The following is a 16390-nucleotide window of genomic DNA, read 5'->3' on the forward strand; positions in this document are numbered from 1 at the left end:
ATTTCCTATGGCTTCTTGTCTATTACACACACAGTAGGTGCTAAAGGCAACTGCTAAAGAAAGAATATGCTCTTTGGTTTCTTTTTAGGTCTGAGACAGGGACTTAAACTCAGTACCTGATGCTTTTGTTCATTGGCTAGCACTCTACCAACTGAGCCATGCCTCCAACCCCAAGAATCTGTTCCTTTACAAAAAGAAAGAAAAACAAAAAGAAAATTCAAGGATTCCGCCCATGGAAGACAGATCAGATCACTTAATGAATTAAATGCATTATTGGAGAAAGTGACATTACAAGGTCCTCATATTTTAAAGTAATGGCATAAATGCATAAATAACCAAGGGTTATTAGTGATTACTTTTTAAAAACGAGCTTATCAACTAAATGTTTAATGAGATAAGAACAACCAACAGCGCAGGTAAGTTTTGTGTTTTTTTTTTTATTGAGGCACAACAAGGCATTGTAACTTGCCCGAACTTGAGGCAGTCAGTTTAGTAAGCTGAACTTTAATACAGTTAAAGGATTAAGTGCAAACGATATACATTCACAGCCTGACTATGAGGCTACAGCACAATTTATAAAGTGCCAGGTTAGTGCTGTCATTCGGGTGAAATTTCCCACCTAGGGAGGAAAACAGAAAAAAGTAAGGACCTCCTCCTTTCTCTAGGAATGAAACCATTTTCCTAAACCAGTCACCAGGGCAAGGATTGTTTTCCTTCCTTCCCTCTCACGCATTTGAACACCATCCATTCTTTCATGGTCAATTCAATACCAGCTCAATCTTGATAAAGAAGATAGCCTGAAAATGTAGAGTATTTCCAGCTACTTCCATAAATGGCTCCCCTGTGCAAACGTAGCCATATTTGGTCTCCCTGCAAGAGTTGAAGAATTGCATGGTTGCTAGCTGTCTCATGATCAGGAGCACCATCATTGGCATAGGCAGACACCAAGACCTCCTCGTTCTTCATGAGGTTGACATACAGGGGCACATTCACTGCCAGCTTCAGCATGTGGAAAATGAAGACGTAAGTGCCATTCACAGGACAACTGAATCTACCCAGCTGAAGATCAAAGGTCTCTCCCAAGTTGTTTAGCAGAAGATCAAACACAATCGGTTGGTCCAAAGACCCAGGGGCCAGGTTGGAGGTTCTGGCTGCTGAGAAGGCAACTCGCATCTGCTGAGGCAGGGGATAGACATGCACCGGCATAACGTTGGCCGCTGGGTTTGTCACTGGCACATCCACAGGGGTCATGCTACGAGAGTCTCCTTGTCCAGAGTCAGCGCTGTGAAAGGTGTCATCGCGCTCTGGGCTGCTCACCTGCGAGGAGTCACTCCACCCTGCTGTTTTATTAGCAACAGTGAGTTTCTCATAATGAAGCAGTTAGCTTTGAACACAACATTTAACATTAGTTGGCTACTGAAACACAGATAAAAATACATTTAATAGTAAATTCCAAAGCAATAAAATGTGACTATAAACTTTCTTAAAAAACTTTTTTTTTGTCCAATAGGCTTTTATGATGCTATTCTAAAGGTACAAGGGACCTACATAATCTTATCTGGTTGCCTCTTTTGGGCCCCAAAAGGTTAAACTTCCCAAATGTAGCTAAGATTAACGAACATTAAATAAAAAAAAAAACAAGTGCTATTTTTTGGGAGGGTGGTACTAGGGCTTGACTTGGGTCTTGCACTTGCTAGGCGGGTATTCTAATACTTGAACCATGTCATTAACACTTCTTGTCTCTATTTTTCAATATACAGTCTGGAGTTTAGGTCCACAATCCCATTTATGCCTCCTATATAATTGAGATGAAGATGAGCCACATGCTCAACTTTTGTTTTTGTGTTGTTGGTCATGGGGCCTGAACCTGGGCCTGGGTACTGTCCCTCAGTTCTTTAGTTCAAGGCTAGCGCTCTACCACTTGAGCCACAGTGGCTTTTTCTGCTTATGTGGTGCTGAGGAATGGAATCCAGGGCCTCATGCATGCAAGACAAGCACTCTACCACTGAGCCACCTTCCCAGCCCCCAGGCTCAGCTTTTTATTGGTTGAGATGGGATTCTCAAAGAATTTTTTGGCCTGGGCTGAGCTTAAACCATGACCCTCCTAATCTGTGCCTCCCAAACAACTAGGGTTAAGGACTAAACCAACATACCCAGACTTCGTAATAATTTTCTCAGTTTTACTGAGTCTTTTCATAGTCCCTTGCATTAAAAAAAAAAAATGTTTCTAGCCTGGCTAGAAACTGGTAGCTCATGCCTGTAATCCTAGCTACTCGGAACCTGAGATCTGAGGATAACAGCTCAAAGCCAGCACGATCAGGAAAATCCATGACTCTTACCTCTAATAAACTACTCAGAAAAAGCCAGAAGTGGCACTGTGGCTCAAGTGGAAGAGTGGTAGCCTGAGTAAAAGAATCTCAGGAATAGCGCCCAAGCCCAAAATGCAAGCCCCAGGACTGGCAAAACAACAACAACAAAATGTGTTTCTAGTCATTGGTGTCTAAACTGTTGCTTATTCAATCTATGTGTTCAAATCAATGTAAGGACAGTAGAGAACTAAAAGTATCCCTTTATACTATTTTTTTTTCAAGTCAAGCAGGAACCCTTTATACTATTTATAATATCATTCTGAAATGCTACATGAATGTATTTCAAGTAGTACAGGGAACACACACACACACACACACACACACGTTAATTATCTTCTCTCTCTGTGGTTACCTTCTCTGTGTGTGTATATATGTATGCATGCACCCAATCCTGTGACCTGAACTCAACGCTTGGACACTGTACTTGAGCTTTTTCACTCAAGGCTAGTGTTCTGCCACTTGAGCCACACCTACTTCCAACTTTTCACTGGTTAATTGGAGAAAAGAGTCTTACAGACTTTCCTGCCCAGGCTAGCTTCAAACTGCAATCCTCAAATCCCAGCCTCCTGTGCAGCTAGGATTATAGGCATGAGCCATTAGTGCCTAGCTAAGAAAAAAAAAGTTTTTTAAACATATACTTTTAACTATATTTACATTTCTGGTTTCTATGTCCTTTCTAGTAATCTTTTATCTCCTTTAATACTTTAGTACTATATTTAAGCAAACTGAAAACTTCAACAAGTGCTGAATGCAATGTGTTTTGGGAGCAGATTAGATAGCAGACTCCAGAATAAACTAGAAACTAGAAATAAGTCTGGGGGCAAAAACTTATTAACTCAGTTCCCTTACCTCTGGAATCTGCCCGAGGGCCACCAGATGTCCCTCCTTGTTTATAACACTGCTGGAAGTTATCCTAAAATGAACACATGAATATTTACCATAGCACCAAAACCACCAGATAATAATTTGTCATTACACCGCATTATTGACTGATGTCTATTTTGAGACATGGTCTCATTATGTAGCCCAGGTTAGCTCAGAAATCATTACCCTCTCATCTCATCCTCCCTGGTACCTAGGATTATAGACATATATTACTGCGCTCAGCTAAAGCCTTTTTTTTTTTTTTTTTTTTTGCCAGTCCTAGGGCTTGAACTCTGGGCCTAAGCATAGTCCCTGGGCTCCTTTTCCTCTACCACTTGAGCCACAGGGCCACTTCCAGCTTTTTCTGTAATTAATTGGAGATAAGAGTCTCACTTCTTGCCAACTTTGTTTTTTTTTTTTTTTTTGTCGGTCGTAGGGCTTGAACTCTGGGCCTGGGCGCTGTCCCTCAGCTCTTCAGCTCAAGGTGAGCACTCTACCACTTGAGCTACAGCGCCACTTCCAGTTTTCTGGTGGTTTATTGGAGATAGGAGTCTCCCGGTCTCTCCTGCCCGGGCTGGCTTTGAACCTCGATCCGCAGATCTCAGCCTCCTGAGTAGCTAGGATTACAGGCGTGAGCCACCAGCGCCCGGCTAAAAAACTTTCTCTTTTTCTTTTTTTTCCAGTTGTGGGGCTTGAACTCTGGGCCTGGTGGGCCCTGTCCCTCAGCTCTTCAGCTCAAGGCTAGTGCTCTACCACTTCAGCCACAGCACCACTTCCTTCTTGCCAACTTTCTTGCCCTGGCTGGCTTCAAACAATCCTCAGATCTCAGCCTCCTGAGTAGGCATACAGGCCTGAGCTACCTCAGCAGTGGCTGCTAAATCCTCTTAATTATTCATTTAGCCTTCCCCAGCAACCAAAGAAGAGATGTTGCCAAGCATCAGGAAAAACAAATGAAGGATGACAGTGGTGATTTTGCTCTACTGTTAATTAACCTGACCAATTAGATGCTATTTTCAAAATAATAAAGCATTTACAGAATACCATACAAAAAAGCACAGTGGTAGGTGATAGAAATCCAGAGTGCAATCTGATCCTGGGTCTCAATATAAATATAAATATATAAACATAAATACCTCAATATAAAAGAACATGGGAAAGCCAGAACAAGAACAGTCTCCTTCAAACCATCTTCTCAAACTTCAAAGACTAATACAAACTATGTTAGAGTGAATTCTTTGTTTTATTTTTCCACATAAGAATGGAAGAGAATTATACTGTGAGTGAGTCATCAGAGGCTTATGCCTATAATCCTAGCTACTCAAAAGCCTGAGATATGAGGATCATGGTTCAAGGTCAGCCTGGTCCAAGAGACTGAAAGTGAAGGTGTGGATAAAATGGTAAAGCACTAGCCTTAAGCTAAAAAGCTGCTAAGGAACAACAACCCAAGCTCTATTTCAAACACACACACACAAAAGAAAAAGCCAGGCATCAGTGGCTTATGCCTGCAATCCTAGCTACTCAGAGGCTGAGATCTGAGGATTGTGGTTCAAAGCCAGCCTGGGCAGGAAAGTCCATGAGACTCTTATCTCCAATAAACTACTCAGAAAAGGCCAGAGGTGGCACTGTGGCTCAAATGGTAGAGCGCTAGCCTGAAGCACGGAGAGGCTCAAGGACAGAGCCCAGGCGCCAGAGGAAGAGAGGAAGAGAGGGGGGTGGGGGAGAGAGGGAGAGGAGAGGGAGACAGAGGGAAGGATGGGGAGAGAGGGGGGAGGGGGAAAGGGAGGGAGGGAGGGAGGGAGAAAGAGAAAGAAAGAAAGAGAGAGAGAGAGAGAGAGAGAGAGAGAGAGAGAGAGAGAGAGAGAGAGAGCGGCTCAAACTCAGGGCCTCTCACTGTAGCTTATCCTTGTTGTTCAAGGCTGGTGCTCTACCACTTGAGCTATAGTTCTACTTCCTGTTCTTTGCTAATTAACTAGAGATAAGTCTCAGGGACTTTCCAGGCTGACTTTGAACTGTAATCCTCAAATCTCAGCCTCCCAAGTAGTTAGGATTACAAACATGAGCCACTGGCACCCAGCAGCAACATGATTAATAATGTCCTTGATGCCTGTCAAATCCCATGTAGCTAGCAGTTGATTTTATCATTTTGGGGCAATTAGAAAAGCTATCCAACTCAAACTTCCCTAGGACTGACATAAAGTTCTAAAATGAAGATTGCACTGCTACAAAACAAATGAGGACTCTGAAGTGTTTATCAACAGTTATACTCCACTGAATAGAGATAGATATTCTTACCATTTGGGAATAAGCTGCTCCAGGATATTCTCTAGCTTGCAACTGCAGTGGGTTATAATTTCCATTGGAAACTGAAGAAGGTCCTCTATAACTATCAAAACCTAATAAATAAACAACAACTTAGCAAAAAAGTGATGAACAAGAGCATACTGAATTGTTCAGCTTTAAAGCTAAAATGAGCTCTTAATGCTATCATTGGATTTATGCCTTAAGTAAAGGCAATCAAAATTGCTGCCACATTTAAAATCTATATTTATAAACTATTGCTAATGATTGGTAACAAGCCAGGTTCAGAAATTTATTGCTGCTGAATATAGATGGGGGGGTGGTAAATGGTAGAGATAGGTATTAAGTATTCTATAATGAAGGCAATTTGGTAGCAAGTATTTGGGCTTCTTCTTTTTTTTTTTTTTTGGTCAGTCATGGAGCTTGAACTCAGGGCATGAGAGCTGTCCCTTAGTTCTTTTGTGCTCAAAGCTAGCACTCTACCACTTTGAGCCACAGCTCACAATTTCTGGTGGTTAACTGGAGATAAGAGTTTCACAGACTTTCCTTCCCAGGCTAGCGTTGAACCTTGATCCTCAGATCTCAGCTTGCTGAATAGCTAGGATTACAGGTAGGAGCCACCAATGTCCAATGGTATTTAGTATGCTGTCTCAGGGACTTTTGCTAATAAATAAGCAGAAATCACAATACTTGGAATCCTAATTAAAGCTTAAACGAGGACTGAGAATGTAAGTGGCAGAGTGCTTGTCTTGCATGCATGGGACCCTGGGTTCGATTCCTCAGCACTACATAAGCAGACAAAGCCGGAAAGGATGCTTTGGCTCAAATGGTAGAGTATTAGCCTTGACCTGAAGAGCTGAGGAACAGCGCCCAGGGCAAGGGTTCAGGCCCCATGACCAACCAAAAAAAAAAAAAGAAAAGAAAAGAAAAGAAACGAAACTTAAAAGAATATCACTATTAATCACTCTGATAGTCTCAAATTCTATGTTCTTATCTGTGGTATAGTCTAATAGACAATAACTAGAAAATAAGTATTGTCTAAATTTTTTTTTTTTTTTGGTGTCCGGTCGTGGGGCCTGAACTCTGGGCCTGGGCGCTGTCCCTTGGCTCTTCAGCTCAAGGCTGGCGCTCTACCACTTAAGCCACAGTGCCACTTCCGGCTTTTTTCTTTTTGCTTATGTGGTGCTGAGGAATCGAACCCAGGGCCTCAGGCATGCAAGGCAAGCGCTCTACCACTGAGCCACCTTCCCAGCCCGTTGTCTAAATTTTTTTTTTGGGGGGGGGTGTTGTTTTTTGTCGGCCATGGGGCTTGAACTCTGGGCCTGGACACTGTCCCTAAGCTCTTCAGCTCAAGGCTAACGCTCTACCACTTGAGCCACAGCGCCACTTCCAGTTTTCTGGTTGTTAATTGGAGATAAGAGTCTCATGGACTTTCTTGCCCAGGCTGGCTTTGAACTGTGATCCTCAGATCTCAGCCTCCTGAGTAGCTAGGATTACAGGTGTGAGCCACAGTGCATGGCTTAAATATTTCATTTTTGATGCCAGTCCTAGAGCTTGAACTCAGGGCCTGGCTACTGTCTTGGAGCTTTTTTTGCTTAAGACTATCACTCTTTACCATTTGAGCTATAATCCACATCTGGATTTTTTGGTGGTTAACTGGAGGTAAGAGTCTCATGGACGTTCCTGCCCAGGCTGGCTTTGAATCACAGTCCTCAGATCACAGCTTCCTGAGTATCTAGGATTATAGGCCTGAGCTATCAGCATCCAGCTTTAATTATGACATACTTTTATCAGAGGTATATCAATTGACAAAACACAAAAAGAAATCATTCAAATATAAAAAAACAAATTCATTCCTTAAAAAACAAGATAATCAACTTTTCTACTTCAGTTCTAGAATTAATCTGCTTTTCATACAGAAGTTAGTTATGTTGTAAAGAATAGACATATTAAAAATACTGTTTAGCCATTAATAGGTAAGTCTTTCTTAACATTATAAATAGCAATGATGAAAGGAAATAATGTAAGGTAAAACTAATTTGGATCAAGTAAATATAGAAAAAAAAACAAATTCAGGATATCCAGCAGATTCAGAACATACCTTTATAACCACCAGGAGACCGGTAGGAATTAGTGAGCAGTCTCCCACCACGAGGACATCCTCTCACAGTTCCCCGACTGCTGATGAATGGCTGAGTAGGTCTAGGGAATACATTTGTCTGAGCTGGGTAAAAGGTAAGGCTCCCATTGCTTACTTGAATAGTTCCATCAGGATGGTAAGTTGAAGCTTAAGAAAAAAGTTTTATAGAATCCAAGAGTTAACTGGTAATAAAGGACCAATAATCTTTATGCTTAAAAGTCAATATCAAAACCTTTAAAATATTCTCTTCTCTCTTAAAAAAGAGAATCACCATACATGTGTATGTGTGTGTATGTGTTTATGAAATGGAATGAAATGGAATGTTATTCAGCCTTACAAAGGAAGGAAATTTTGGCACACACAACAACATGTCTGAATTCTGAGGGCATTCTGCTAAGTGAAATCAGTCAATTCCAAAAAGACAAATATTCTATTATGCCACTTAGAAGAGGTATCTAGGGTAATCAGAGTGATAAAGTAGAACAGTGAATGTTAGGGGCTAGAACAAGAAGAGAAGGGGGTCAGTGTTAAATGGAGGCTGAGTTTCAGCTGAGAAGGACAAAAGGTTATAGAGATAGATGGTGGTAATAGCTAACAACAATTTGGATGTAATGTAATAAAAACTATATGCTTAAAAATGATTAAGATATGTGTGCCAGGTGCTGATGGCTCATGCCTGTAATCCTACATATTCATCAGGTTGAGAACTGAGGATCACAGTTTGAAGCTAGCCTGGGTTAGAAAGTCCAGGAGACTCTTTATCTCCAATTAAGTACAAAAAAACCTGGAAGTAGAGCTGTGGCTTAAGTAGTAGAGTGCTTGCCTTGAGCACAAGCTCAAGCACAGTGCACAGGCCCAGAGCTCAAACCCCAGGACTGATACATAAAAAGAAAAGGTACTTAAAATGTTTAATTCATTTGTTCAGGCGTAAGTTTTAGAAAAATCAACAGGGGCTAAAATGCTAACACTAAAAATCTAGGAGTGAGCAAGGCACTGGTGGGTCATATCTGTAATCCTAGCTCCTCAGAAAGACTGAGATCTAAGAATCGCAGTTCAAAGGCTGCCTAGGCTGATAAATGACAGAATCTCTTATTGCCAATTAACCACCAAAAAGCCACTAGTGGGCCTGTGGCTCAAGTAGTAGAGTGCCAGCCTTGTTTGAGAAAAACCAAGTAGAAAAAGCCAAGAGATAGCTCAAAACCCAGAGTTCAAGCCCCAGTACTGGCACCAAAAAAAAAAGTCAAGAAGTGCTTCTTACATTTATATGTATAATTCAGAGCAGCATGAAAAAATCTAAAGCCATAATCAGAAAAAATTGAAAGCATAATTGAGAGCAGCATGAAAAAGCAAAAGCCATTGGGCCTTAAAATTAACTAGGGTCTACTCATAACAAAGCACTCCTTTTAAAGTTTTAAGGGTATAAAATATACAAAGTTATTTGCAAGGATTTTTTTTTGTATGGGGTGCTATGTAAATTTTGTATTGTTAACAGGAAAAACCATGAACAGGATGCCAGTAGCCTGTAATCCTAGCTATTCAGGAGGCTGAGATCTGAGGATTGAGGTTCAAAGCCAGCCCAGGCAGGAAGGTCTATGAGATTATCTCCAACTAATCACTAACAACAAAAAAAAAAGAGGGGCTGGGAAGGTGGCTCAGTGGTAGACTGCTTGCCTTGTATGCATGAGGCCCTTAGTTCGATTCCTCAGTACTACATAAGCAGAAAAAGCCAGAAGTGACACTGTGGCTCAAGTGGTAGAGCGCTAGTCTTGAGCTGAAGAGCTAAGGGACAGCACCAGGCCCAGAGTTCAGGCCCCACGACCAACAACAACAACAACAACAACAACAACAACAACAATAAAGAGCCCTGGTGCTGATGGTTCATGCCTATAATCCTAGTTACTCAGGACTCTGAGATCTGAGGATTCTGGTCTGAAGCCAGCCCAAGCAGAGAAGCTCTTAGAAAAGGTACCTAGTGTGATCAAAGTTTTATCTCCAATTAACCAGCAAAAAGATAAAAATAGAGGTATGGCTCAAGTTGCAGAGCACCATCTTTGGATGAAAAATCTAAGCAAGAACATGAGGCCCTGAGTTCAAGTTCCAGTACTGGCACAAAAAGTTAAAATGTAATGAAGGTATTGACAGGGAAAAAATATATACAGTTTTTATAGTGAATTGTAAATGTTTGCCATGAATAAAGATGACTTATTTTGCTGTTGGTTTTTTTTTTGGGGGGGGGGGGGCGAGGGTCTGGTCGTGGGACCTGAACTCTGGGCCTGGGTACTGTCCCTTAGCTCTTCAGCTCAAGACTACCGCTCTACCACTTGAGCCACAGCGCCACTTCTGGCTTTTTTCTTATGTGGTGCTAAGGAATTGAACCCAGGGCCTCATGCATGCAAGGCAAGCGCTCTACCACTGAGCCACCTTCCCAGCCCCCTTGCTGTTGGTTTTTTAAGTAAAGCTTCTTACTGCATAATTAGTTTGCAATGGATACATTAAAAATAGTCCCTAAGCTTGGCACTGGTGGTTCATGCCTGCAATCCTAACTACTCAGGAGACTGAGATCTAAGGATTGAGGTTTGAAACCAGCCTGCGCAGAAAAGTCTGTGATTCATTTTCAATTAACCACTAAAAAGCAAGAAGTGGAGCTGTGGCTCAAGTGGGAGAGCACTAGCCTTGAAAAACTAGCTCAGGGACAGCACCCAGACCGACGCGCGCACACACACACACACACACACACACACACACACACACACACACACACACACACACACACACACACACACACACACACACACACACACACACACACACACACACACACACACACACACACACACACCCTCTGAGCAAAACAAAACAATATACTAATCAACATTTAATATAATAAAAGAGGGCAAAGCCAGATAATTACGTCTGTGATAACAGACGGTAACGTGTGCAAGTATTGTACTTATTTTCCAATTTAAAATTGCAACTCATTTGTAAAACTCCTTAGTGTTAACGTATATGTGTGTATACACACAGACACACACATAACACACACACACACACACACACACGTATTTTTTTTTGTCAGTCCTGGGCCTTGAACTCAGGGCCTGGGTGCTGTTCCGAGCTGTTTCACTCAAGACTAGCACTCTATCACTTTGAGCCACAGAGCCACTTCCAGTTTTCTGGTAGTTAATTGAAGATAAGAGTGTTCTCACAGACTTACCTCTCTAAGCTGGCTTCGAATATCAATCCCCAGATTTCAGCCTCCTGAGTAGCTAGGATTATAGACATGAGCCACCAACATCCAGCAATAATTTTTTTTTTAAAGAAAAAGAAGCAGGTAACAGACTGGTTTCACAATCACTAACTAGGATAAGCAAACAAGTAGGTTCAAAAACAAAAGCCTACAGGTTAAATCATCCACGTTTTACTTAGAGAACATAACAAAAAGCATTACAGGGCAGAAAAGGTGCTTCTCAACCCTTCAGGAATATGTGAAGAAATGATTCTTACTAGGCAGGAAAGGACTTTGAAAGTGTTATCATCGATTTGCTTTTCAGTTCATGAACTGTTTGTCTAAATCTTGAAAATATATGCAAAGATCTTACCAGGCTCCTGAGATAGGACGGTTTGTTCTACATGAATAGCTGGCAGTTGGCACTGGGGCGGTGTCTGTGTGCTGGCTGAAGTAAAACTCTGATTGTAGCTAGGTGAGTAAGGAGGTTCTTTAAGTTCTTCTTTCCGAGGGGGCAAAGGGGCATTCACATTAAATACCTTAAAAGAGAGAGGTTACAAGAAGCTATTAGTGAAGGTTCCGAACACAGGCACAGAGCGGACGTCCACAACATTTTAAAACTTCTATCTCATGGGCAGAAGACAAACAGACATTTCTCCAAAGAAAGGCTAATGAGTGAATGACAATATGTTCAACATTATTAATTATTAGGAAAATGTAAGCCAAAACCACAGATGCCACATAATATCCATGAGGACTGCAGCTGGCAAATGACAAAAAACAAGCTAGTAGGCTATGGAGAAACTGGAACCTACATACATTGCCAGCCACCATGGATAACAGTATGGTAGTTTCTCAAAAAGTAAAACTAAGCTAGGTGCTAGTAACTCACACCTATAATCCTAGATACTCAAGAGGCTGAGATCTGAGGATCACAGTTCAAAGTCAGTCTGGGAAGGAAAGTCTGTAAGACTCTTATGTCCAATTAACCACCAAAAAGCTGGAAGTGGAGGTGTGGCTCAAGTGGGAGAGTGCCAGCCTTGAGTGGAAAAATCGAAGAGACAGCACCCAGGCCCAGAGTTCAAACCCCAATGCCAGTACACACACAGAAAAGTGAAGCATAAATTACCATTTGATCTACCAATTACACTTCTACAGAAAGAAATGACAAAAGAAGTGACAGCAGGGACTTGAACAGATATTTGAATACCATATTCATAGCAGCATTATTTTTAAGAGCCAATAGTAAAAACAGATAATCTAACAGATGAACAAAACATAAACATAAAACATATGTACATAAAATGAAAATATTATTCAGTCATAAATACAGAAGCTGTCACACAGATGAGCTTCAAAAACATTGTGCTAAGTGAAACAAACCAGACACCAAAGAAAAAGAACTCCATGATTTGAGTTACATGAGGTAATTTTAATAGGTAAATTCAAAGAACCTGAAGGTAAAACAGAAATCAATCAGCCCTGGCTGGTTCAGTGTTTGTGTTTGAGATCAAGAAAAAGTGCTGGAAATAATGGTATGGTTTCTCTGAATGTGCCATTGAATTAATTGATAACACTGAATTATACACTTAGGCTGGGAATGTGGCTTAGAGGTAGAGTGCTTGCCTAGCATGCATGAAGCCCTGGGTTTGATTCCTCAGTACCACATAAACAGGAAAAATCTGGAAGTGGTGCTTTGTCTCAAGTGGTAGAGTGCTAGCCTTGAGCAAAAGAAGCTCAGGGACAGTACCAAGCCCTGAGTTCAAGCCCCAGGACTGGCAAAAAAAAAAAAAAGAATTAAAAAAAAAAAAAAAAAAGAATTATACACTTTTTTTTTTTGGGGGGGGGGAAGGGCGTCGGTCATGGGGCCTGAACTCTAGGCTGGGCGCCATCCCTGAGCTTTTTTTTGCTCGAGGCTAGTGCTCTACCACTTGAGCCACAGTGCCACTTCCAGCTTTTTCTGCTTATGTGGTGCTGAGGAATGGAACCCAGGGCCTCATGCATGCAAAGCAAGCACTCTACCACTGAGCCACCTTTCTAATGATACACTTTAAAATAGCTAAAATGAAAAAGTTATGTTTTTTATATATATTTACGTTATATACCACAATAAAGAAACAGAATTCTGATTTCTACCGGAAGGGAAACTAAATAGTAAAAGTTAATCCTTCTATCATAATAATGCTCACTGAGCATAAAAGTCATTCAGGAGAAAGGGTCCTTTTTATTAAAACAAAACAAAACAAAAAAACTAAAAAGGAGGCTCACTGAAGTGGTTTCACACCTGTAATCCCAACTACTCAGGAGGCAAGGACTAGGAGAACTCCATTTTAGTCAATTAAAACAGCTTAGCAGCCATCAACAGAAGGATCCTGGTCTGAGACCTCTTCTTGGCAAAAAAAAATCAAATTCTACTTAAAAGTAAAAAGGGCTAGGAGCATGGCTTAATTGGCACAGTATCTACCTAACAAGTGTGGAAGGAAGGAAGGAAGGAAGGAAGGAAGGAAGGAAGGAAGGAAGGAAGGAAGGAAGGAAGGAAGGAAGGAAGGAAGGAAGGGAGGGAGGGAGGGAGGAAGGAAGGGAGGGAGGAAAGGGAGGGAGGAAAGGGAGGGAGGAAAGGGAGGGAGGAAAGGGAGGGAGGCAGGAAGGCAGGCAGGAAGGCAGGCAGGGAGGGAGGACAGGATAGAAGATCTAGAGATACATATCTCAGAGGTGGGTTCAATCTCCAACAAGGAAGGGGGGTGGGAATAATGAAATAATTTGCCATTTACTAAATTACCACATGATAGGCCATGACCTTCTAGCTTCTGGCAAACAGTCATAAAAATAATACATGTATTACTACTCTCTGGCTTCTTGATCCCACTCCCTTTTTCCTTACTGTGCATGGAAGCTAATTTGTGTGTGTAAGTGTGCGTGCGTGTGTGCGTGTGTGTGTGTGTGCGCCATTCCTGGGACTTAGACTCTGGGCCTGGTCACTGTCCCCAAGCTTTTATGCTTGAACTTGAACTACAACTAAACTCCCAGCTTTCTGTGGTTAATTGGAGATAGAGTCTCATAAATTTTCCTGCCCAGGCTGACTTCAAACTGCAATCATCAGATCTCAGTCTCCTGAGTACAGCTAGGATTACAGTTCTGAGCCACCAGCACTCAGCCAAAAACTGATTGTCTCTCTGTCCCCTATCTCTACCTCTGTGAGCATTCCCTTGTTAGTTTTCATTGCTAAACCCACTAATTAAAAACTGTGCCCAACTCCATAAATACTAGCTAGCTTCATAAATGAGTGAATAAGAACTAATTTAAACTTAACAGGCTTCAAACAGGAAGAGTAGACAGAGGCCTAAGCAAATGGTACTGACAGGCATGTCTAAGTCAGCCTAGAGGATGAGTCTGACAAGTTACACAGGACTTCAAAAGGTAAAAACCTCAATTTCATTTGTAATGGACTACTGATTCACATTTGTTTGTGGTCATTTTCCCATCCTAGTACTGGGGCTTGCACTCAGGGCTTGGGTGCTTTCCCTTAGCTTTTTCCTCAAGGTTAGCACTCTATCACTTAAGCCAAGGCTCTACTTTTAGCTTTTTACTGGTTAAACTTACGTCTAGCACCTCATTGGATTTCCGTTTTCTTTCGTCAAATTTAAGAGTGAACAGTTGGGCTGGGAAAGTGGCCCAGTGGTAGAGTGCTTGCCTTGCATGCATGAGGCCTGGGTTTGATTCCTCAGCACCACATAAGCAGAAAAAGCCGGAAGTGGCACTGTGGCTCAAGTGGTAGAGTGCTTGCCTTGAGCTGAAGAGCTAGCGCCCAGGCCCAGAGTTCAGGCCCCACGACCGACATAAAACTATAATCCTAGCTATCCATGAGACTGAGATCTGAGGTTCACGGTTCAAAGTCAGTCCAGACAGGAAAGTCCATGAGACTTCTTACCTCCAATAAATGACTCAGAAAGTAGCATTGTGACTCAAGTGGGAAAGTGCTAGGCTTAAACAAAAGAATCTCAGGGACAGTGGTTAGGCCCAAAATTCAAGCCCAAGGACTGTCAAAAAGAAAAGAAAAGGTAAATCCAAAGTGGCCTTGTGCAGGATGAACCACCAGGGAAAGAAGGAAAGCAAGCCAAGTAACTGACCATGCACTGAGAAGTCCCCCAGCCTATCTCCCAGCACTGTGTCTGTTCCCACTGCTACTCCATGGCCTCACTGCAAATAAGCTGGAGTGGAACACAAGGCCCTGTAAAGAAAAGAACTTAATAGCTCACTAAGTGGTTTTCCTTTGGAAGAACTATTTTATGGTACTCTTGTGTTTCGATAAAATATAAATCCAGTTTTAAATACAGTTTGTAGAGAAATACTTAGTCATTTAAAACACTACAAAAAACTAAACATAAAACAAAGACCCTCAGAACCAGCAAGATCAGGGTGAAGTTACAGAAAGATTCTACGATGACTAACACCCAAGTACCTGTCCTTATTCCAGGTTCCCCATCACTGTCACACTATTAGTCATCATCACTACTGTTAAGTTGATGCCAGAAAATAATGTTTCTCACCCATGTATTATGCTAGTTTTCATTTTTCTTTCTGGTGTGACTGTGCTGGGTATTAAATCACCCACACATTTTGATGGTTTACCACGTCTGCCTACTAATTGTCAGAAAGGAAACAATGTTTGGATACACTTACTGAAAAGTCAACAGGTTATGGATTTAATATTCCTCTATCACCAACAGTATTTCCATTGGATAAAATCTGTAAATACTACTGGCCCAAATAAGAGTGATACAAATAGCAGATTTTTCATATAAAGCCAACAGACATAAGAGAAACAATGAGTCTTCAATGGAACACTGGACTGCAGTCCTCATCTTAGATTCATACTCACTGTCTGCATGGCTTGAAAGGGCGCTGTGTTCATGGCTAGTGAACTACTTGCTGGAGGTGACTGGAAGCCCTGTTCAGTGCCCTTTGACACAGGAGGGTTGGGAGACACCAGGCAAGATGGAGGCTTGCTTGGGGGAACTGCAGCCTAGAGAGGAGAAATGCACCATCAGCCAATTACCTGCCATATAACAAGCAGTGAACTTACACTCAACCCCAAACTCACAAAAGTCAGCAATTCTTTAGGCTGGCATTTGAATGCAGGAATGCAAGACAATAGCTTTTGCTTGCAATTTCAAATCTCAGTTGCTGAGGAGGCACACTAGTATTTGCTTTGCACGGCTTGCTGACTGAGCCAAAGAGTCTCCCTAATAATCAGTCTAACAAATGAGGGGCTCAACTTTTTACAAGCACCTAGATCTTTCAAATTGTGAAATCCTATTTTTGAATAAAGAATCAAATAGCATTAAAACTTTATCCAACACAATTTGACCTAGGAAATACCTGGGGTTAGAATCCTAAGTGTTACTGTTTAAAGACACCCTAGTGGATTTTTAATTCAGCTGCCGGAAGAAAACCAATCCTGATCTGAGTAATCAAAAAAAAACAATCTAGTTG

The 16390-nt window shown here is 41.6% G+C and overlaps 1 protein-coding gene across 5 annotated transcripts in view; it reads right to left on the minus strand.

Annotated features, from left to right (window-relative positions):
* Positions 1-439: 439 nt before the first annotated feature.
* Caprin2 (caprin family member 2) overlaps positions 440-16390 on the minus strand; it is a 53156-nt gene continuing 37205 nt past the window's right edge. For 2 of the 5 annotated variants that reach the window (XM_070038318.1, XM_070038309.1), the window contains exons 14-19: positions 15777-15920; positions 11271-11436; positions 7633-7818; positions 5526-5626; positions 3219-3282; positions 440-1340 (exon numbers count right to left, since the gene is read on the minus strand). In XM_070038318.1, coding sequence (XP_069894419.1) covers positions 775-1340; positions 3219-3282; positions 5526-5626; positions 7633-7818; positions 11271-11436; positions 15777-15920 — 1227 coding nt within the window. In that variant the 3' untranslated portion in view covers positions 440-774. The other 3 variants (XM_070038326.1, XM_070038340.1, XM_070038331.1) reach the window with 2 other exon arrangements.

This window comes from Dipodomys merriami, unplaced genomic scaffold, assembly GCF_024711535.1.
Source record: "Dipodomys merriami isolate MVZ:Mamm:240054 unplaced genomic scaffold, mDipMer1.0.p SCAF_10, whole genome shotgun sequence".
NCBI classification, from domain to species: Eukaryota; Metazoa; Chordata; class Mammalia; order Rodentia; family Heteromyidae; genus Dipodomys; species Dipodomys merriami.